General features: G+C 38.6%; 1 protein-coding gene, 1 long non-coding RNA gene and 2 other non-coding genes across 4 annotated transcripts; all 4 read left to right on the forward strand.

The window, feature by feature from the left end:
• Positions 1 to 8987: 8987 nt before the first annotated feature.
• On the forward strand, positions 8988 to 18521 carry LOC103979013 (putative E3 ubiquitin-protein ligase LIN-2). The gene is made up of 7 exons (XM_009395004.3): positions 8988 to 10393; positions 10482 to 10620; positions 11997 to 12967; positions 14637 to 14781; positions 14877 to 15128; positions 16635 to 16944; positions 18083 to 18521. Exons 1-7 carry the CDS (start codon positions 9366 to 9368, stop codon positions 18190 to 18192), a joined length of 2955 nt encoding a protein of 984 aa, XP_009393279.2. The 5' UTR covers positions 8988 to 9365; the 3' UTR covers positions 18193 to 18521.
• Positions 18522 to 19007: 486 nt separating this feature from the next.
• Positions 19008 to 19080, forward strand: TRNAK-UUU (transfer RNA lysine (anticodon UUU)). Its single transcript has one exon. It is a non-coding gene; the product is annotated as a tRNA-Lys (tRNA).
• A 143-nt stretch (positions 19081 to 19223) lies between these two features.
• Positions 19224 to 19296, forward strand: TRNAK-UUU (transfer RNA lysine (anticodon UUU)). The gene has a single exon. It is a non-coding gene; the product is annotated as a tRNA-Lys (tRNA).
• Positions 19297 to 19403: 107 nt separating this feature from the next.
• On the forward strand, positions 19404 to 22609 carry LOC103979012 (uncharacterized). The gene is made up of 5 exons (XR_001977133.2): positions 19404 to 19551; positions 19630 to 19695; positions 21285 to 21355; positions 22230 to 22303; positions 22401 to 22609. It is a non-coding gene; the product is annotated as an uncharacterized LOC103979012 (long non-coding RNA).
• The last annotated feature ends 230 nt before the right edge of the window (positions 22610 to 22839 follow it).

Consider the following 22839-nt stretch of genomic DNA (forward strand, 5'->3'; position numbering starts at 1 on the left):
TCGGCATCATATCATATTAGAGAATCTCATCGAGTACCAATGGCGGTGGGGCTGAGGATTGTGGGTGAGCTAGTGGTATCGCATGTTGGGCCAACTAAGGTAAAAGTAGAGTGACGACTTGTATCATGTCTATTAGCATTTGCACTTAATTAGTGAGACTTAAGAACACCTTAACGGGGACGAGTAGGTGGCTCGGGACCATCCGTATGGATGAGAGACCTGGGTTATTGAATATGTGCTAGTATCTCATCGATATCTGCATCAATATGTGAAAACGATGAATGTTACTCCCCAGGTAAAAATATTATAGGTCGAGAGCAAAGTCTTTACAATCAAGCATTCATTGAGAAAATCGATGAATAAATGTTCCTGCAACATTGGGCCCTCCTTCTAATACCAAAAATATTATGGAAAGATAGCGTTGATATCTTGGTTAACCTAACGTGGTTTTGACTTATGTGTACACGATGGTTTGAGATACCTCCGAGGTGAAAATATCGAGTTCTCGATATGCCACCTATATAAAGATCGAGGTCAAGAGAGATTTCTTGACTCAACCCCTCTGATACCTAAGTTAGTAACCGAAGAAAAGTAAATGTGATGATTAGTAATTAAAAGTGATCCTTCTAGCAACTACGCTAATAATGAGCCTTTATACGATAGTAAATAAACAACTCTCTATCACCTTCGACAATATCCACTTAATTTTTTATTCATGTAGTTAATAAGGGTAAAAATAATATGTAATTATTTAGCTTAGACTTTTATCCACGTGGTGATAAAGAATAATTTCTATGATAGCCTAGATATCACATGGAAGATTAATTGACCAATAATATTTCTTTTATCACATATATTCCATTTCATCTCTTCATTTTAAGTCAATTATGATGTGCACATCGCTGAAATATAATGAATCATAAAAATATTTCAAAATGATTGTGCCTTATTAATTTATTAAACTTTAAGGATTATTTTAAATAATTTGATTTCACATTAATAATAGTACACATAATTAAACTCTTTTTTCTTACCTTTGATATGAAATTAAATTCGAAGGTATTACAACCTCATCAAAAACCTATATGATCTAAAAGCATGGTGGGTGTTCTCCTATTCAAGTCTATTACTCTGTCACCTACTTTGATACAAATAGTATATCTGACTTGTTAATTTATTAGATCTAAATCATCCATCTAAGATGCTTATGCCGGAAACAACCTCATCAAATTAAATTCTATATATGAAATTAAATTCGAAGGTATTACAACCTCATCAAAAACCTATATGATCTAAAAGCATGGTGGGTGTTCTCCTATTCAAGTCTATTACTCTGTCACCTACTTTGATACAAATAGTATATCTGACTTGTTAATTTATTAGATCTAAATCATCCATCTAAGATGCTTATGCCGGAAACAATCATACTCTATCCATCATCGAAGTGATGCTGAGGCGTTACACATAATAAAACACTGTTTTCATATCAGGCTTATTCCATTTCTGGTCTATTACACAGACCACAGAAACTTCCTCGCTACTAATGAAACTATTTTCCACGAGCAAGTCGGCAACCACGAGAACTCTTCGACATGGAAACCGTTCGATCATCGAAGAACACAGACCATGCATTATGGCAAGTTAGTCTCTGCATGTCATCGTCTCTCTGATGATGGAAACCTGATGAAGACTTGTGCTTCGCCAAAGCTTCCGGGTCAACCTTGACAACCCACTCCTTTGGACTTGGAAGCGAAAGGCATGACATGAGACTGTGATCGGGCCTACAATTGCTTGACAAGTCCAAACGATGATTAGACGTGCATTTATCACCTTCATACGATTTGGAAGAAGAAGAATACGTTGTGATTGAGAGCAATTATGGAGAAGATATTATGCTGATCGCAGCAGATTCATGAGCACATCACAGGTTTTGACTTGCCGATGGAAGGCGGACTTGTCTTCGCGGCAAGTGATGTTTTCTTCCGTTTCGATGCCGTTTCAGGATACGGAAACCTCAACCTGTGTGTGGACTGTTCTTGACGTGGAATCGTCAGTGCGAGATATCTGGTACAGAAGAAAATGAGCAACTGGTCAATGCCGTGGATATGGGGAGTTGCAGACCAGCAAGTTTGATTTGAGTTGGAGCGACAGGGAAGATATGGTGATGGGACTTGATACCGACATTAAATCGAAGGCAAACATACAGCACTTCAAGATGAGACGAAGGTTGTGGTGGCGATGCAGTCGTCGAGAGGAAGCAGGCACTTTGCTGCGTGGAAATGTCAACCTTGAGAAGTGACTTCTATCAGTAATCGACATTAAATGAGAAGATGAGATGAAGGTTGTGGTGGCGATGCAGTCGTCGGGAGGAAGAGAGAGGAGGCGGACGTATTGCGGCATGGAATATGTGATGACTTCTCTATCAGCAACAGATCATTTGGTTGTCACCTAACTCCATATCTTATTGACTCTAAAAGAAACATACAACACACATGTGGTGAATATATACTATCTACATAGGTGTGTTTTTTGTTTAAGGAGAATGCATGTCATCAATATATAAAAAAATATATAATGTTTTTCTATGCAAACAAAAATAGGATTAGCACTTAAATCTTTGCAAGCGATGTTATAATGTCCCAAATGCACTTCTCAATAATTGAGGATTAGAAATTACATCTAATAATTTTTTAAGATGTGGACTATCTTAAAAAAATTCTAGAATAAAATCTTATTTTTATCACTTATATTTATCATATATATTTTTTTTAGGATTTGATCTTATGATTCTTCTATTAAAAGTCAATATTGACTTAGTGATGATTTATTTAGCAAAGAAGGGTAGAAAAAGAGAATAAATTAATGCATGTAATGTAAAGAAAGAAAAAACTAATTTTATAAATACATAATTAAACCAGACATGCTTTACTTAAATAATCTAACAAAAATATAAAGAGAAAATTCGCATCCTAATGTATGATGATCTAAACAAAATATTCCCTTATTCACACAAGTATGGAGGGACAATAAATTTTTTTTCTAGATAAGAAGAAAAAGTTGTTGATGAATTACTCATCGATATCTTAAAAGGGTTAAAACTCTAATAAAAATTAAAGTAGATTATATAATAATATCGATAATATCAAAATTGGCCCAAATGGACACGGAAGCTCTCATCAAGTTTGCCATTTCAGCCCAAGAACTGATGAACAACATTTTATTTGTACGAGTGAAATCAACTCTACAAATTGGATTTGAGATAAAAATTTCATGCGAGGAGGATTGGATCATATGGATTATAAATTAGTATTATATTAATGAGAGATGAAAAGATAGTCAGATTTATTTATTAGTATTAACCCACAGCTTAATAAGTAGTTTGACTCAGATTTAAATATAAAAAAATAATGAGTAATTCTAATAATAAAACATGTATTTTTTATGAATATTTTTAATAATAATAATAATAATAATAATAATAATAATAAAGTACACACAGCTAAATGATTTGTTGGGAACAATAGATGGAATTGATCGCATCACACAAAGGGAATCTTCTTCTGCGATGAGACCAAAACTTGAGGTCGTTGGAATTGGTTGAATCGAGTTCGTACGATGCGATGAAGCATTAATAAATAATTAAGCCACATTCTTGACGAATGTGCCCCAATCGATACTCTATTCATTCCTATTCTAATTAATTGGTGTGGGTGGGAGATGACAGCTTGATCGAATGATTTTTACCTAAACTCTTCAATTTTTTTTATTGTTTAAATATTTTGTATGTGTTAGGAGAATTCGTCGTCCACGTTCAAATTGACTCGATATAGTTTGAGCCTAAAAGCATAGAGTATTCGATATGACCTCGAAGGTATTCTTACATCGCTCCGAAATGATTATGGAGTGATTTCGAGATAGTTCTTAGTGACTCCGATGTTCTTTTTGGAGGTGTTTGTTTCTTTCAAAAAAAAAAAAAAAATGAATCTTTCGACATAACGTTGAGGGTTAGCTTTTATATCTGACATAAGGAGGATGCAAACTTATAATTGCTCCAACTTTATCTTTTGACGTTTTGCTTACGTAAACAATAAGGATGAGATAAGCACGAACTATCTCTCTTAGATTATTATCCATGGGTATGTAGGTAGGAGGTGACGAGGACTCTTTCCTTTCGTGTTAATCTCCGCATGACGACATATGTCAGATAATGATTGATGTTCCCTGTCACTAGATAATAAATATACTCATATTTCTAGTTAACTATATTTAAATATTTATTTATATTTTACGATAATATACTTTTAGTTCTATCTTTATCTTTCACCTAATGATTTAAGATTTTCTAATTATAATATCTATTCATATCATTTTAAATATATCTCTCTTATTTTATTACGTATCAAAACTATATCTAATTATTCATGAATTAAAATATCATGACCAAGACAACCTATATGTATAAGTATATATATTAAAAATATTTGTTTATAGAAAATCTTTCATGATCTCGATCCGGTTCGAGGGAATCGAATTTGACCAACTTTGACTATGGTTAAAAAAAAAGAAGAACTCTTCTAATAGCAAAAGTTTATGGTACCATTTTTAATCTATGATCCAATTAAGTAATTCTAATCATAAGGAAAATATATAGCACTAATTTCTACTACCCCCATTCACCAGATGTATCAACCAAGAATTATTGTTACTCGGTACAGTACTTAAAAAGTCGACAGAATAGGATTTGGAACCACAAGGCTACGAAGAGAGAGAGAGAGAGAGAGAGAGAGAGAGAGAGAGAGAAAAAGAAAGAACCACAAACAAGGCTACAGCCCATATCTCATAATTGATTGTCTTAAAAATTATATCACCTAATACGGAGAAAATTTTCAAGAATTAAAGACTCAAGTGAAAAAGAGACGAAGAGTCCTGCCTCTAAGACATCAATGGAAGTATAAAAATAATGATGTGACACATACGATCGATCGAACTCGATCGGAATATTGAGAGCCTCCATAATATGTTGTAGGTCGATTGAGGAGATTCAGGAATTGAAGTCGAAAGATCTCGATGCGATCTGTGAGACCCCATGGACTTGCCTTTAAAAAGGCAGTTCCCTCAACACAAGGAAGACATCTAACGAAGGAGATCATATTGGTGAGCTATCTAAATCCGCTATAAAGGAGGAAGAAATAGACTCAAAAAAGGAAGACATCTAAATCTTGGGTGTTCTTTAAAGGTCAAAGAGGCTGAAATATCGAATGCTCTAAGCATTTGAAGACTCTGATTTGCCTTGAAGGATAGCTATTTATATGGCTCGAGTGATCCTTACACTAATAATCTCGTTTTTTTATGGGTTAGCTAACAGACTATGTGGCGACATGCCATTGCACAAAGTCAAAACAGTGCAATCACGACGATCTTCCTAATCCTCAATGATTTAAAAAAATCTCCACGTGATTGCATTAGGATTTGTCATTTGGACATAGTGTCAAACCATTAATGCTAAGATCTTAGAGATTAGATTCTATCAAATGAAACGATGTGCTCATTGGGGATTTGGATAAAAATAGAGCACACATACAAACACGTCTAAAGACTATTGAAAAAACCAAATGCGCATATCAACGATACAGTTAAAACGATCGAATATGCATATCGATGATGCATAGATGAAACCAAGACCTCAGTTATGTTCGATAACAACTCATAATCGTGCCACCATACTAGTCGATAATCTTGAGAGTAATAATCCATAGAGCCCACTATAAAAAGAGCTTCCGAGTTGCATTCCCCATGTTAAAAAATTTTCTTACGAGCTCACTCCTAACAATCCGAATCCAACACTAATTTGATAGTCAGAAGGTCATCGGTGGATAATGCTCCCGACTTAATTTTACACAGATTCTAACATATTTAGAGTTAGACATGCTTTATTTAGACAGAACTTGACAAGTGAGTAGTTCGGGGAAGAAGAATATGGATTGGCTCCGACTTCGTTTCAAGCTTGTCTCTTGTATCACGCAAAGAGAATCTTCTTCTTCGATGAGACCAAAACTTGAGCTGGTTGGATCTACCCAGTGTTGGTCGAGTGGAGTTTGTACAACGCGTGAAGCATTAATAATTAAGCCACATTCTTTGCCAAACGGGCCCCAATCAATAATACTCTATTCCTTCTTATTTTAATTGGTGTGGGCTCGAATTGTAGGGATGACAGCGTGATCGAATCATTTTTACCCAAACTCTCCACCTTTTTCCTAATGTAAATATATATATATATATATGTCATGTCATACGAATCAATACTTCTAACTATTTAAAATCAATTACATGTACAAAGTCGAACTCATAATTAATACTATTTAAATATTTATTTAGAATTTATAATCTATAATAATGCACTCGTAGGGTGGTCTCTTTATCTTTTACCATGCCATTTAATATTTTCTAATTATAATTTCATGACCTAGACAACCTATGTGAATATAAGTACCTATATTAATTATATTTTTAATGTATAAATTTCATGGTCTCCAGACGGTAGAGATATCATCTTCCTTAGGTGAGGTCAAATCTATTAATGGTCAAGATTGACACTAAGATCCCATACTTAGATCCGGTTTGACCGAATCAAGTTTGACCAACTTTGATCATGGTAAAAGAAGCCTCTTCGAACAACAAAAATATTTTGGTGCCAGCTTTATCCATGATCCAATCATCAAATAAATCTAAGCATAAGAAAAAGATATTGCTGTCGTAGCTACTACCCCAGTCACTGGATGTTATCGGTCAAGAATCACTATAACTAGACAGAATAGGATTTGGAACCATGATAGGAAACATCCAATATCCCTACCTCACAAGATACATGGTCATGAAATCTAGCGTATCTGTTTCTCCACAGCCTGCATGTGCATGGCCTGTGTTGATATGCAAGAGAGAGAGAGAGAGAGCCACAAACAACACTGCCCATCTCTCATAGATCTGATCTTGACAAAAATTACAAGATTTCTGATGCTTGTCTCAGAAGTTTTATCTTGTCCTTCTTCATCTATCAATCTTTCATTCACAGAGAAAGAGTCACAACAGGAGGCAGCAAAGCCACGGTGACGAGGCCCCCATGTTACCTCTCCAGTGCCCAAAGGAACGAGAAGGACACATGTAGACTTGACCACAGGAAACCCAAGCAAAAGTAAATGGTGGTCACAATGAGCACTGCATCCCGTTCCAGAGAGCAATGGGATCGAGTGCATGGGCGCTGGCAATAATGGAGAAGAAGAAGAATGTGGTGGTCTGCCAAGTAAGGTGTGCAGAAGGGACAGGCTCTGGTCACGGATCGAACTGTGAACTTACTACCGGACAAGAGGGGGCGGAAAGCGAAGTCCTTCAACCTATAAAAGATTCTGCGAGTGCAGAGGACATGTCACGCGGGGAAGCAAGGCTTGTCCAGCGAAAGGTTTCATGCAGGTCACATATTGCAACATGCATGCAGTGCCAAACTGGTCTCTGAAACTGTGTGTGTGGGTACTCCTCATCTTCCAAGGGGGTATTCGCTTCCCTGATTCTGCAGGCAGTGCATACTTAGCAAGATCTTCGCTGAGGTACCTTATGGACTTCTGAGTCATCCTTGGATCTTAATTTGGATTCCCTCTCAATATCTGGAGAATGGTGACGGCATAAAGAAGCAGAAGAGAAGAGAGAGAGAGAGAGTAGATTAATGGAAGGATGAAGATTGGTAGGAGAAGACTCTAAGATCCTGAATCCATCAAACACACTTCAAAATGAGTCGACTCTCATGTCATCACCCTTATCTCCAACTCCTCTACAATAAATATATCATTTACTTGCTCCTCCAATTTCAATTAACATAAACATGCTTTGTGTTTTCAGAGAGAGAGAGAGAGAGAGAGAATAGACTGATGGAGAAGAGAGGATTACCAGTATAGGTTTATTATTTAGTTGCCCCTCCAATTTCACTTCAGTACACATGTTGTGTGTGTATGAGAGAGAGAGAGAGAGAGAGAGAGAGAGAGAGAGAGAGAGAGAGAGAGAGAGAGGTGGGTCTTTGCATGGAGCTCAAGCTGTCCTCTCTGGTTGGAATTTACAGTACGTGCGTGAGAAACTAATCCAACTCAAAAGAGTTCGTACTTACACAGTACGCAACAGTAGGAGAATTCCATCTGCCGTAAGGATGTCTTCGATTACACCACTTGTTGTAGGTAGTGGGTCTCAGCAACCCACCAACATTGTTTTGCCGTGAGGTAGTGGCAACAATGCCAACCAAACAGTCAACAACCAAAAAGTGATATATGATGCCAAAAAGATCCAACAAAAGGTTGGAAAGACTTTTTATTTCTAGACTTGGCTACAGAATCCAATGGCCTAATTACAGTTGAGAGAGAACCAAAAAGAAGAGAACGATAAGGACTAACAAACCTCGGAGAAGGAGATCAAAGGCTGCAATGGATCAAAGGCAATCTTTGAAACAAGGGAGGAATCTCAGAATACCGCTGCCCATCTCAGCTTTCTTGAGCTTTGTGTCATGTATTTGCACACTTGGTGTGGCCTGAACACACATGACACACCAGGAATCGCATCTGGAGCACTAGAAGATGAGCACATAGGTTTGCACATGAAGGGGGTCTCACGAGGGATTTGAATGAATACCTGGCAACAAGAACACATGGCAATGATAGCCGTCTGAATCTGAGATGGTGTCACTCAAGTGGATGATTGAAAATGACAAGCAAGCATCAATGCCAGATGATGACAGGACCTTTACGGCCTCCTTTTCATGCAAATCTCTTGATGTTTGCGTGTGTGTGTGTGTGTTTAACCGTGCATATTTCTATGTACTCTCCAACACGAAATGGAAACTATTGGATGCAGATGCTGACCAATCTCTGAGACAAGATGCTATCTGCCAGCTTCATGCATCAACATGACAACCTTCGCTCAACATTTCAAGCTTATGAAGTCACCATCTACCTTTGCTTCAAGCTGAGAGGATCACACCATGTAGACTGTGCAGAGCCTGTCTAGATAAGCAACAAAACAATCAACCTCGAACGCTAATTTCCCTCCATGTCTCTCCAAACTCCACCTTCGTTCCTGCAACACATGCAGCCCATCATGGACAAAAGTTCTACTTTTACAACGTTGGAGAGAGAGAGAGAGAGAGAGCAGAGTGCAGATGCAGAGCATGACAACGCCACTCCGGTTTGTGTCCCCGAAGCCAACGCCTCTCTTTGTCTCCATCCTCCCTGCACACTCTCTCTGCTTGGTTCGCACCTTTTTTACTTCTCTCTCCAAGAAATGCCTGCAAAGGTCCTATCTTTTTCACCTGCCTACCCAATCCAAGCCCACCCATGGCGGCTTCCCTCCGTGAGCTCCTCTCCCAAGAGAGCACACATCTCCATCCGAAGCCCCGTAAGTCCCCGAGGCCCGGCCCCCCTCCCCTTTGCGCCGACCGCCGGAGCTTCGACCGCCCCCGCCGCCGCAGCGGCTGCTCCAGCCGCCCCTCCGACCCCTCCAGCTCTAACTCCAACGCCTCCAGGGTGAACTCCCTCGGGTCTGCTCCCCCCAGGTCCTTGGTCTCTGCCGCCGCCGCCGCCGACGACCCCTCGGCCGACGAGGCAGCGGCCCGCGCCGTCATCTCCGTCCTCTCCGGCTACGCCGGTCGGTTCTTGAAAGATGAGGCTTTCCGCCGGCGGCTGCGCGACAAGTGCACGGCGTGTATCGCTACGGCCCGGAAGGGGGTCGCCCACGCGGTGCTGGCGAACCTGGAGCTCGGGATCGAGAGCATCGAGCGGCTGGCGGAGGAGGGCCCCCATGGCGCGCCCAGAGACTCCAAGATCCGATCTTTGCGGAACTCCATCCGGCTGCTGAGCGTGGTGGCCTCGCTCAACTCCCCCCGGTCGCGGGCCGGCGGTTACACCTGCGGCGTGCCGAACGCCCACCTGTCCGCGTGCGCGCAGCTCTACCTCGCCGTCGTGTACAAGATAGAGAGGAACGACCGGGTCTCCGCCAAGCACCTCCTCCAGGTGTTCGTGGACGCGCCCTACCTTGCCCGGAAGAACCTTCTACCGGACCTCTGGGACCATTTCCTGCTCCCCCACCTGCTCCACCTCAAGGTGTGGTATAACAAGGAGGTGGAGCTCGTCGCGAGCTGGGATGCGGAGGACAGGGACCAGAGGATGAAGGGCTTGAACAGAGCTTACAATGACCAAATGGACGCCGGCACTGCTCAGTTCGCGGTCTACTACAGGGACTGGATCAAATCTGGCGGGAAGGCGCCGCCCGTCCCTACCGTCTCGTTGCCGCCGAGACCCAGTTACCTCGAGCCATGGGGGAAAAGATCCCTGTCATTGTCGCGGAGTTCGATCAATAGAGACCTGTACGTGACAATGTCTCTTTTGTTGCTTGATCTTATGCTTGCTCGATACGTTCTTTTGCTGTCTTATGTGACTATAAATTTAACGAAGGTATCAAGCGGTGTTCGGTCTGTCATTGGAACCGGAAGATATCGGCGACAACGGTGTCCTGATTGATGACATGCAATCAGCTTTGGAGAGGGAATTTGATGGTGATTCAGCTAGCTGCAAGCGTGGGAGCCTTCTCCATGTGAGTCAATGCAGCTTCTTCGTTTCGGTGAATAGTTGGAAGTTTGATTAACCTTTCTGCATTATTGGTGTCTTTTACAATGGAATCTGCCTGACATATATGTAATACAATAAGCTAATCGTTAATAAACAGACAAACATGTCCTGGATTGCTTCTTGCACAAGTGATCTAGATGCTGTAGAAAGATCTGTTTGGGTCCTTGGGAATCTTGTCCAGGACATCCCTAGAAAAAAACTTGGTGGTGGTGTTTCATATTCAGGAATTGTTCTTTGCATGCCTCTGAAATCCTCTTCAGCTGGGAAGCATGAAGAGAGAACACTGCTCCAAGAATCTTGTCGATATGGTCCTGCTTACATGCCTAGACATCAAGTAAGGAGTCACAGTGCTTGGTTTTGTTGGATTGTACTATTCTACTGCTATTTCTGTTAATCAACCATGCCTCTGATTTGTGCGGCACAGTGAGATGTACCAGGAAAAAGTTTTCAGATTGTTGAGTGTCAGTGTTCTTTGACATGCCTGATTTTGTTAAACTTAGAATTTACAAAATATTCTTATCCCCAGACCTTTGTGCTATGTGCTATTACTATTACTATTGAGGAATATATGACAATCACTATGATTTTTCAAATCATGCATAGAATAATCAGGATGATTTTAACCCTTTTCCATCTTCTGATCTTTTTTCCTCCAAAATGCCCACTTAGATGCTACCTGTAAAAAGGATCCTTATGTAATTTTTTTTTTCCTTTAAATCTTGACTTAGATGTCAACCAGAAAATGAAAAGAAAGTAAACCACGATCGTGCTTTCACATACTCAAGCACATTTGTGCACCATCTTTGTGGCCCAATTTCATATATACCTCTGCTCACATGTAATTTCACATGTACTGTCATAAAGTTTGAAATATAACAGATATAATTCTAAAGTTTACAACCTTCCATGAATACCCTCGAAGATATCATGGATACCATAATAAACCTCATTAATGCCATCACAAATATTCACACAAAGTAGTCATATATTTAAAAAAATTAGGCATATATGAGAAATTTGAAACTTTAAAAGACAACTATGGTACTTGCAACTTTAGATGGCCTTGAGAAAGTTTTTCTTCTTCCAACTTTTACGTCTATGTGGTCCATTCAGCATGCTTGCTCTATGATTTAACATCTTGTTATGTTGTGACTGAGGTGTCTTTTCTCTACTATCAAGACCATAGATTAGCAAGTCCAGGAAGAGAAACAGTTTAATATTCTTGCAGATTTCCATATGGTTAGAGAGAAATTCTGCCTTTAATTATTTGGAAAAAGTAACTCTTTTGTGATCCGGTAACTGTTCAGTTTCTCAAGTGTTGCTTGTTTTTTGAATAGACAGAGCAACACTGGGGTTAAACAAAGAGAAGCAGACACAGTGCGAGAGCATCCAATCTCTGGAGCAGCTTCTGTACCCCGCAAATCACATTCTTTTCGATTATTCTCTTGTCGAAGCATGCCGGATGCAGCTTCAGTTCATCATGCACAAACTCCTAAAAAAGATTTTGCTGTAATTGGCAGCCAACCATGCAGCAACGTGCAATCATCAAGTCTTAGCCGAGCAATTGATCTTATTTCTCAATCCGATAATCTTAAAGAATGTGAAGCTGCTGTTCACATAATTGCAAAAGCTTGGCATTGTACACAAGGAGGTACTGCTCTTGTGACAGCGTTGTCAACATCATCTGTGATTGAGGGTCTTCTGGAGGTAAATTTTACTTCTAAAGATGACGAAGTACTAGAGTTATCGATCTTGATCTTAGCAGAGTTGGTTGCAAGGAATGATGTGAACAGACAGGTGGTACTGCATGCAGATCCACAGCTTGAGATTTTCTTGAGACTGTTGAGGAATCACAATCTTTTCTTAAAGGCAGCAGTAGTGCTTTACCTGCTAAAACCAAAGGCCAAGCAGATGCTGTCCTTGGATTGGATACCATTAGTTTTGCGGGTTCTGGACTTTGGAGATGAAATGCAGGCTTTGTTTACTGTACAATGCCATCCCAAATCAGCTGCATTCTACCTTCTAGAACAGCTTCTTATGGGTTTTGATGTGGACAGAAATGTTGAGAACTCGAAACAGTTGGTTGCCCTTGGTGGATTGGACCTCCTGATCAGAAGACTTGAAGCAGGTGATGCTCAGGAGAGTAGAAACTGTGCTTCACTCTTAGCAAGATGTATACGAGCAGATGGAAGCTGCAGACAGTACTTGGCAATGAACATAAAGAAGACTCCCATAGTTCAACTCCTAGGGAACCAACAAAAGTCCCATGGAAGTGCGATTTCTTTGCTGAGTGAACTGCTCTGTCTCAACAGGTCTGGTTTAAATCTCTAAGCTGCATTTTGCCTGTAGCCAATATTTTTTCTGATTTTCTGTGGATATTTTCTATAGCAATAATATTGCTCAAAAAGTTCGGTTTGGCATTCTTAGGGACTAAAATTTCTTTTGACATTCCATGATATTTGTTCGAATTTTGCTATGTAATAAGTGTTTTTTTTATACATCTCTTTTCAGATTCAAGGGCTTGAAATTATTTTAGTGATTGAAGCTGTTATTGTTTTGTTTATAAATGTAAATATGCACATCCTTTCATTAACATATTCTTTTATATAAATGAAAATAATAATCTTAGAATTATATTAGTATATTGTTTTCTTTTCTTTTGTATACGATGATTGCGATATATGTCTTGGCTAGCAGAGAACTGAGAGAGAGCAGGGGAGAGAGAGAGAGTTATATATATATATATATTTATATGCAATAAATCCCTTATAGCTAAGAGAGCATTAGGCTGGCATGGTGAGACCTTCACAATCCTAGTGGAGGTGGGCACAACAGAAAAGATGCATTCTTAGTACTCTAGTACATCTACTAAATTATGTGTACTTAAGCAAAATAATAATCTAAATAGAAATACACAGTTAGTTCCTATTGTTTCTCTTATGGTACATACCATATGCCTTGATGTCATATTGATAGCTTCTCTAAGTGTGTCTTTGTGTAAGGATAAAAAAGATATTAGGACCTGATCGACAATGGTAAAAATGTTGAAGTATTCTAAGTGATGATTTTCTATGATATGGATGTTCAATATCATGCATTTTGTTACATTCATACTTTTGGCTTGAAAACTTGGAAACTAGACCTCTGATTATGACATGATGACTAGACCTCTAATAATGACATGATGATTTATTCCATCAATTGCCCATGTATATATTCATACAAGTCACTATAGGGAGTATCGGCTATACAAGCCTAGCTTTCCCCTTCTATGCAGTAACCAAATAGTATGACCAAGATGAAGGATGTGCAGAAGTGAATTAATGAGCACTATGACCACCTGGTAGCAGGTGAATAATACATTGAGACTTTTATATATTGCCATGATGGAACCACAGTAACAATATCTAGACTTCTGAATTGTATGATTGTACAGTAGAACAGTAATCTTCATGTTAGGTACAATCATTGGCCTACCGTGAATGGTATGCTCACACCACTCCTCTCTTGGTTGGTTACAGCAATTGACTATTTCTTGGGGACATTGTCAAGCAAAAAGAACACATTGTGACAACTGAATTACTATCCAAAATAACTAGATCAGTTTTGTTGTCATCTGGAGCACAATATTACTCAATGCATGATGTTACACAAGTAAACTATATGAAGATGTTACTAATGGGAAGTATCTATTCAGCACCTGTTTGGAGGACAGATATTTCAGATAAATAAATGCTAAAATTTTATCAACTAATTGTATACCATATGAGAATCTGGCTTTTAGGGAATTGTTGGATTATGTAAATTATCATATCGAGTAATGGCAAGATCTTCTTAGGGTACCAAAATCACTTAAATTCTGTAATGTTTGTAGTGAACGTTGTTAATGACCAACTAAATTGAATGGTATAATCCACTAATAATTGTCCCAACTGGAAACTTCCTTTGGTTTATATTTGATCCATTCTTCTTATTAAACAGAACAACACAGATTATGACATTACTGAAGGAGCTAAAAGATGACGGTTTCCTGAACATAATGCATGTCCTATTGGTTTATCTACACCAAGCGCCGCTTGAACAACGCCCAGTAGCAGCAGCACTTCTTTTGCAGCTTGATCTTCTGGTACATCTTCCAGACCAATTGTTTTTGATGTGTTAGTTCCTTAAGAGTTCCATTTTAGATCTATGTGCAGTCTCCATATGTCAATTATGTTTCAGGGAGATCCTTTGCAGTACAGTATCCACAGAGAAGAGGCAATTGATGCTTTAATAGCAGCCCTGGAACGCAATTTGCACAATAAGAAGATCCAGGAGAAGTGCAGCAGAGCTCTTTCGCTCTTGGGGGGCAGGTTTTCTTGTTTGGGAGAGGCCACATCAGAGGCATGGTTACTTAAGCGAGCAGGTCTACATGATAGCCTTTCAGATTCATTCAGAAGCAAAGAGATTTTTGTAGATGACAATATGAGACCGGTAGGTTTTTATTCTACCAGAGAATAACATTGCATTAGCCATGACATCCAACAAGCAGATCTGGTCTAACAGCTTACAAGCTGGCTGTTCTTTTAATAGTCTTCTGCAATGATATAGAAGCTATAACATTCCTACTCTGAATTTTGAAGTATGCTATAGCCTTATATTTATCTTTAAGATTCAAATATCAAAATGAGGAACATTTATGGATTGATATGTGGAATTACCCTATGGCTTGACATCATTTGGTTAATCTTTCTCATGTAAAAGCATTTTGCACTGACCCATGCACTGAACCATCTTAACGAATATATTAAATCTAGTTTGTAGTGTTGTCTGACTAGTTAGACGTCTTTACATAAAAGGTAGACAACTTTTAAAGTTAATTTGCACTATGGTAACATGAAACAGAGAAAACCAATAAGCTGGACGTAGGGAAATATTTAGTCACCATAAGATGTTTTTAAGCGTGAACCTCATGAAGGGAAAAAAAATCTAAATTTTATGCATCTTTGCAGGATGCTGGTGTTTTTTTCATAGCACATCACAAATATGGGGCATCTCCATCCTGAGCATTGATCTGGCTTGTTGTTCCCTCAGTCTATATGGATAGGCCATTCTGTTATTGTGTTCATAGTAGAGTACTACTTCTCTCTGTTCACTGTTGTAGATTGTGACACTCTTAACTCTTTGTGCACTATATGGAATTTATTGAAGTGAAGAAGAATCTTGTCTCTATGCTAAAAATTTATGACATTCTACTAGTTTCTCTACTGGCCCATCGAAAAATTTTGAGTTAATCGCAAGGCTTATGCCTGCTATAGTCTGAAGAAAAAACAAACACAAATTTCTTCAATATAAAAGTTACATCCTCTAGTAGGTACAATACAAAAATACTGTTATGTAATTGTCATACATCACTGAGCTTGACCATTCTTACTCCCAATTAGTTTGTAAATATTGATGTTGATCGACATTTAGATCTCACTTGAAAATTTGTATTGCTATGGCAAGTGATGTAATTGCGGAAGCTTTGTTAAGTTTGTTTCTCCCATACATTTTTCTTACAATCTAGAGTAATAATGAGATTAATTTGCATTGTTCTTTGCTATATCTAAACCTCTTATTTGGGCTGTTTGTCTTCTTCTTTATTCTCTTCTATGATTGCTGTTATGTGTGCCTCACCCACTTGTAAGTGATGTGTTTGCGATATTGCCTGTTATGTGTGAAATTCCACCTGCAAAATCCATCCCTTCTGTTGTTTCTAAAAGTCTTCTGTGGTATCAGTTGTTTGGACATTCCTCTAAATCTACTCAGATTAAGTATTAGGCTTTGTTTTTGTCTCTTGTGAAGTAATCAACCTATCTTCATCATTATTATATATTTCATTGCCTAGAGTAATCATTTTATATCAAGAGATGGCATTTGTTTTATATTGATGGAAAATTTTGTGTGGTAGATCAATATATGTGATTCCTTGCTGAGACGATTTATTGTAATTACCAGGAAGAAGAAAAAGTTACTGAAGAATGGCTTAGGAAGTTGTCCATTGTCTTGTTAACTAGTGGTAATAAAAGGTTCCTGGTTGCTCTATCAAATTGCATGGCTGATGGGATCCCTGGTCTGGCACGCTCATGCCTTGTTACAGTCGCATGGATGAGCAGTTCCCTTGTTTCATGGCATAATGTGAACCATCTGCAGTCTCTAGTTTGCTCAACTCTAGCACCTCGCTTGTTCGAGAGCCTGAGCTATCATAGAGCACAAGAAGAGAGGGTTTTGGCTTCACTCTCACTATTCAACTTTGTTAGATATCCAGGTAATGTAACTGCTTCCTTTTCTCCTCGTAATTTCTTTTTTGTCATTTTCTTAGCATGCTAAATGGAAGGTCCTTTTTGACTTGTACATAATTAGATGTCAATGTATGTGCTACTCTGCTTTAGTTTTTATTCATTTTACTGTGCACTCTCAAGCTTAATATATATCAGCAAATGAAAAATCTAAAAGCATTAAACACATATTATTAGACTTGAGGAAAGATTCACGCATTGTATGATTAACATGTTATTTTGATGTGTGACTTGTTGAGTTCATTATTTAAATGTTTGACATTAGAAAATATCTGGAATTGAACCATCCAAGACACTACACTTGCATTGAAATTGTTTGATGCTACCTGTATAACTCATTCTTTTGCAAATTCAGGAATCTAATGGAAAACTGAATAGGATATCACATTAAACTACAATATTAGATCATGTGATGTGATTATATCACAGGGCATTCCACATAAGCATTTTTTTATGAATATGCATAAATATTCCAAAACTGAGTGAATTCGTGCCTTAAAAACATGGTCGGAGAGCATCTAATTCTTTGTTAGAATTTTGTTACTCCTATCTGTCAAGTTCCTTCATTCCAATGAGTCGGTTGGGTTGATGTGGATTGAGGACCCATCTAGTCTCATATGAGGAATCATCCATTGTCCACTTTGTCTCATGAACCACATGAATTTGCCTTCGACTGTTGCTTATGAGCAACAAGCTTCCTTGATTCGTATCAGATGTACGATCTCTGGAACCTCCTATGTATACCACAACATGTACCTCATGATTGAGGATCTCAGTAACCTATCATCTCATGTTGCTTTCATGGTGGGTTCATACACTCTTTTTGTTTGTTTGGTCCTTGACAGCACCAACTAATGCGAAGCATCAACATCTTTAAGGAAGTGTGAGCAAAATAGGAGTAGGATTTACAATTATTAGCAACATAAGAGTGATTACGGACACTAACAATCTTTGAATATTTTGGTTTTGAGACAATCTAGTGTACCTGTGCTGCATAAATTTTTCTCCCAGCCTTCAAACACAGATGATAGATATAACTTCATTACCTACAAATAATCTCATTTCATGTGGTTATCTGTTTCTTATTTGTTTGTTTGCCCTCGACAGAGTGCCTTCCTAAGCTTTTCCCGATGGACAAAGAAACAATTTGCTCACTCCAAGATCTTGCTCAAGTGACTTGGACTGCGAAAGAACTTCTCTTCGCTTGCTGCAGGTGAGCAATCTGTGCAGTCATAGACGAGAAATATAGCTTGTCGCAGAGATGGCATTCACAAGCGCGATCTCATCGGACGCAGGTGTCCTGTGTAAGTTTCTAGCTTCATATGTACTTCCTGTCCCCCTAGCAAAGGCAACAAGTACACTTCTTTCCACTTGTAATAAGGCTGTTTCCTCCACAAAATTCAAGCTTAATGTCACTTGCTGCTGAAGTCTGGGCAGGATGGTTTAAGCTCCTGATGCAAAGCTTGATGTAAAAGAGTGTGCTTTGTAGTGTCCTATTCTTAGTGGTACATTTCAAACATTACATGCAATAATTCTTTATTTCCCAGAGATGCATTTCATGGTTTTGCAGAAGAAATTTCCATTGTTCAGCACACATGACTGAATCTTGTTGTTCTTGATCTTAAAAGACTATAGAAAGTGGATAATGTGCAGGATTCACAGGTTAAAAAGCTTATAGCCTGTTTGAGAACCCCTCAGCTTGCCACAGCTTACCACTGTCTCATAGATGACTTCTGAACTCTTTCCAAGTCCACTATATTTATAATTAAGGCTTTTTGAAACTATATTTTCAAATTTCAAATCGCATTTGAGGAATCAAACACACAAACGCGATAGTTAGTATATTATGTATGCAATCAAGAAGTTAAGTTAGTGACTATTTAAAAATTAGAAAATGTTTTTTTTTTTTTTTACGTCCTTTCTTCTTCGAATTAACTCAATGAATTATAACTAAATTAGTAAGAAATAATTTAGGTGCATTAAATATGTTTTATTTTTATGATATATAAACTAAAACAATAAAGCTCGCTAAGCCGTCTTAGCTCAGCCGGTAGAGCGCGTGGCTTTTAACCACGTGGTCGTGGGTTCGATTCCCACAGACGGCGTTTAATATATTATTTTGTTTTTACGTTGAATACACTTGGCTAGCTCGTGCAAAGAATCGCGTACACCATCAGGAAGTCGCGCGCCGATCGGACGACGGAGAGGGTACAGCTTCACAATTGAAGGTTAAGCAAAGACTCGGTAAGCCGTCTTAGCTCAGCCGGTAGAGCGCGTGGCTTTTAACCACGTGGTCGTGGGTTCGATTCCCACAGACGGCGTTTACAATATTATTTTATTTTTACGTTGACTACACGTGGCTAGCTCGTGCAAAGAATCGCGTACATCATCAGGAAGTCGCGCGCCCATCGGACGGCGGAGAGGGTACGTCGCTTTGCCACGTCGCCGCTCTCCTCTCGTGTTAGAGAACGCCTCTCCGATCAAGGTCGCAGTTGCGGTCCCCAAATACGGTGAACTTTTCCTTCTCCTTCTTTCTGTTTCCCGATACCCGTCGGCGGATCCCCGTCTGCAATTTGGTTCGTCGAATTCGTTGTTTTATTTTCCTCCCAGATTGTTGCGCTTTCTTTTCGATTAACTCTCTCGTGTTCACGCAGCAGCAAAATTGATACGATCTGGTCCCTAGGTTTTAGGACTTGGATTCACCATCAATATATAAGAGGGTATGTACCCCCCTCTATTTTCTCTAATCCTTTGATGTATGTATCGCTAAGGTTTGTGATGTTTTTCTGCTTATGTGACTCGTATATTATATATTATGGTATCTAAATCATTCTATAAATTCTGTTGTGAAGATTGAAGCTAGAGGGAAATTTCATGCTTCATGTCTAATGTTGTTTTATGGCACATATTTGTATATACGGTCTCCCATTTGTTTTCCATGAAAAGAACCTTTAAGTAGTTCTAACTTCTGAGTGTCGATCCTGATTTATACAATATATATTATAAATATATAATATGTGCTTAGGTTTCTTTCCTTTAATTTCTTTAGCACAAATGCCTACTCCCTGTGCTTATGTATAGACTTGCTTTGCCAAGTGATCTTTGTTGGTGAGTTTTTGATGGCACTTCAAGAAGATCAATATGGTCTTGTAGGTACAGTAGACTTATATTGTGGATTTATTATAAATTTTATTAGATTCTTTAGTGAATCCAATTGATCCTAGTCTAGTTATGATCCATGAGTTACAGTAGCAAAAGCTAACTCTACCCTCTCAACAACAACAATGATGACAACAAACTATAATGTCTCAGTTATTTGGGTTACATGGATCTTTAATTTGTCCAACAATCTTGATAGTCTGCCTTTAGAAGTCAGTGGGGACTCTTTTGTTGATTATGTTGGAATCTGAATAAAACTGAAAGGTATCTTATGAGGGGGTCTAGGAGTCCTAATTTGAGTAGGAAAGTGTTGATCAACTATAGAAATGATTAGTCATGGGTTGCTACATCAGTGTTATGTGGTGTGAAAATGAAGGGTGTACTTTCTTAACCACAGGCCTTCAATATTGCTGTAGTCTAGTTTTCATGTTTACTTCTTCCCTCTGCTCTCTCCTTATATTGGAATTATCAACTGCATGCCAGAAAACTTCCGTATGTCTGTTTTCCTGACAAAATATATCCGGACACCTGCTGATTTTAGGCTGAGATAAAGAAAGTGCCCCTTATTGTTTGAGATCTCATCTTCAAATTTATAGCCTTCTATCATCCTGGGCATTGTTGGTTCTTCTTCTTGTTTGTTTAGAAGTTGGTCCTTAATTTAACTAATATTCACATACCAAACGGAAAAACCAATTGTTTCTTCCTTTCTTCTTGGTACATGCATGCATCTAACTCGTGATGCCCACTGATGAAGTCTTAAGATAAAATTATTAGATTAAGAAGAGTCATGACAATGGAATCTAATGAAAGATCTATTGAATTTCATGATGCATAACTCCATCTTTTATGGGAAGTTGTACCAATGTTAAATGCTCAAACAAGAAAATGTTTAGCACTATGTCTAGTATATTAGTATGACTGCCTTGTCTTTCTTACTTGTGAATCTTGAATATTGCCATATTTTATTTTATGCACTAGAACATCATTGATCAAGGATCTTGTCATCAGACTATCCATGTATGGTTTAGCTGAATTACAAGTAGAAGGAGATGAAAATTGCCAAGTTCATGCCATTATGATTCTGTTTAATTATGATGATGTTCGATGATCAACTTCTCTATTTTTTATATCAGTTTTTTTTATTGAACAGTTTCGAGCATTAGCAGATCAGCTTTTCCACAATGCTGATTATCATAAGCATGTGAGCAAGGCAGTTGTAAAGTATTCTTGTCTTCTCTGTTTGCCTTTTCTCCTCGTATCTTTTTAGACAATCTTCATCTGATAACATAAAATGTTGAACAGAAGCTTCTTAATTGGTTAGCTTTTGTCTGTTCTCTACTTTCATTTTGCATCACTGTGGGAATACCAGATATAGGTGTGACAAAGGGGATGTGAATTCTTAGCATGGAAATATAGTTTTCGGATGCTCCTTACTAGTTTGCTGTTTTTCACTAGAACATGCCTGAACCTCCTACTACAACACTACCTGTTTAAGAACATTTACCTGAAAATTAACAAAAAAAAATCAGGAATGCTGCTACAATACTAGCTAGCTCAGTCGCCTAAACAACAACAACTCTTTAGTGCAATGTGTTACACTTTGGTACCAACTAGTACAATTTTGTCTGGGGGTGGAAGAATTGAAAGAGTAAAAGAGAGGCAAGAGGAGAGTAGAGGGAAGCGGAGGAGGAAGAGGAGGAGATGGCAGCATATAGTGGGTAGGATGAGAGGTGGAGGAGGCAATGGCGACATGGTGAGAAGGTGGCAACATGGAGGAGGTGGAGGGGATAGAGAGAGACATTTACAGAGAAACAGAAGAATCGACATCGAAAAGAGGCATGACATGACAATTACATATTGAGGATAGCCTGGCTTCTTCTTATCATTGATGTTTATATACTGCATGAACCAATCTGGGCTTCAGGCTGGTGGTTGTCACTCCTTTTGTGGGAAAGTCATTTTCAGAGTACTGGTAGTTGTTTCCTTTAGTAATTGGAGTCATGACATAAACAGCTTGGAGATGATAAGTCCATTTATTCTTCTATTATATCAAATCAATAATATGCTTCACAAAATTTGATTTTTATCTTCTCAGCTTAAACATTTGAAGAAACATTATGAAGGCTGTGTTCCCATGGAGTCCAAGAAGTACCTGAAAATAATGAAAAGGTTTTGGCTTCTTAATCGTGTCTTCCTCTTTAATTTGTAATCTAAAAGTTCATCATTGTTACTAACCTTAAATCTTTTCTTTTTTGAGAATGGGAAGATCACTTGACCCTACAAACAGTTGCAGACCGAGTAATTTTGAATTGAACTGTTCATTCTCTGCTTCCTGATTTAGAACAGGCTTATAGGCATTTAGTCTGCCCAATAGCTGATGTGCCGGATTTTTTTTTGTGCAATTATTGTATGTGTATATGTATATTCTTCTTCTAAACTATGCTTGTAATGTGAAGTGCCTCAAAGTTCTTCTCCCTCGAGGGTTGTGATATAGAAATGGCCTCAGGATATGGGAAGATTTATTGCGTGATTAAAAGAACGAGAAAAAGAAAACTGAATCTAACCTGACGTGGCGGCAGCCGTTGATCACATCAAGTTTTCAGAAAGCCATACTGTTGACACTGGGTTAAGTCAAAGCGTCATCAGGTTCATGTGGGGCCCGCATGAGCGGACGGCTGAGATGGGAGCCATGCACGCGACCGCAT

This window comes from Musa acuminata, chromosome BXJ3-3 (assembly GCF_036884655.1).
Source record: "Musa acuminata AAA Group cultivar baxijiao chromosome BXJ3-3, Cavendish_Baxijiao_AAA, whole genome shotgun sequence".
NCBI classification, from domain to species: Eukaryota; Viridiplantae; Streptophyta; class Magnoliopsida; order Zingiberales; family Musaceae; genus Musa; species Musa acuminata.

Excerpts from the sequence above, each read along its gene's own strand:
- LOC103979013 (XM_009395004.3), top strand. The coding sequence starts at position 9,366 with ATGGCGGCTTCCCTCCGTGAGCTCCTCTCCCAAGAGAGCACACATCTC. Across the intron at positions 10,621-11,996 it reads AGCGTGGGAGCCTTCTCCAT|AGCAACACTGGGGTTAAACA; the intron begins GTGAGTCAATGC and ends TTGAATAGACAG. Across the intron at positions 15,129-16,634 it reads TAGATGACAATATGAGACCG|GAAGAAGAAAAAGTTACTGA; the intron begins GTAGGTTTTTAT and ends TGTAATTACCAG.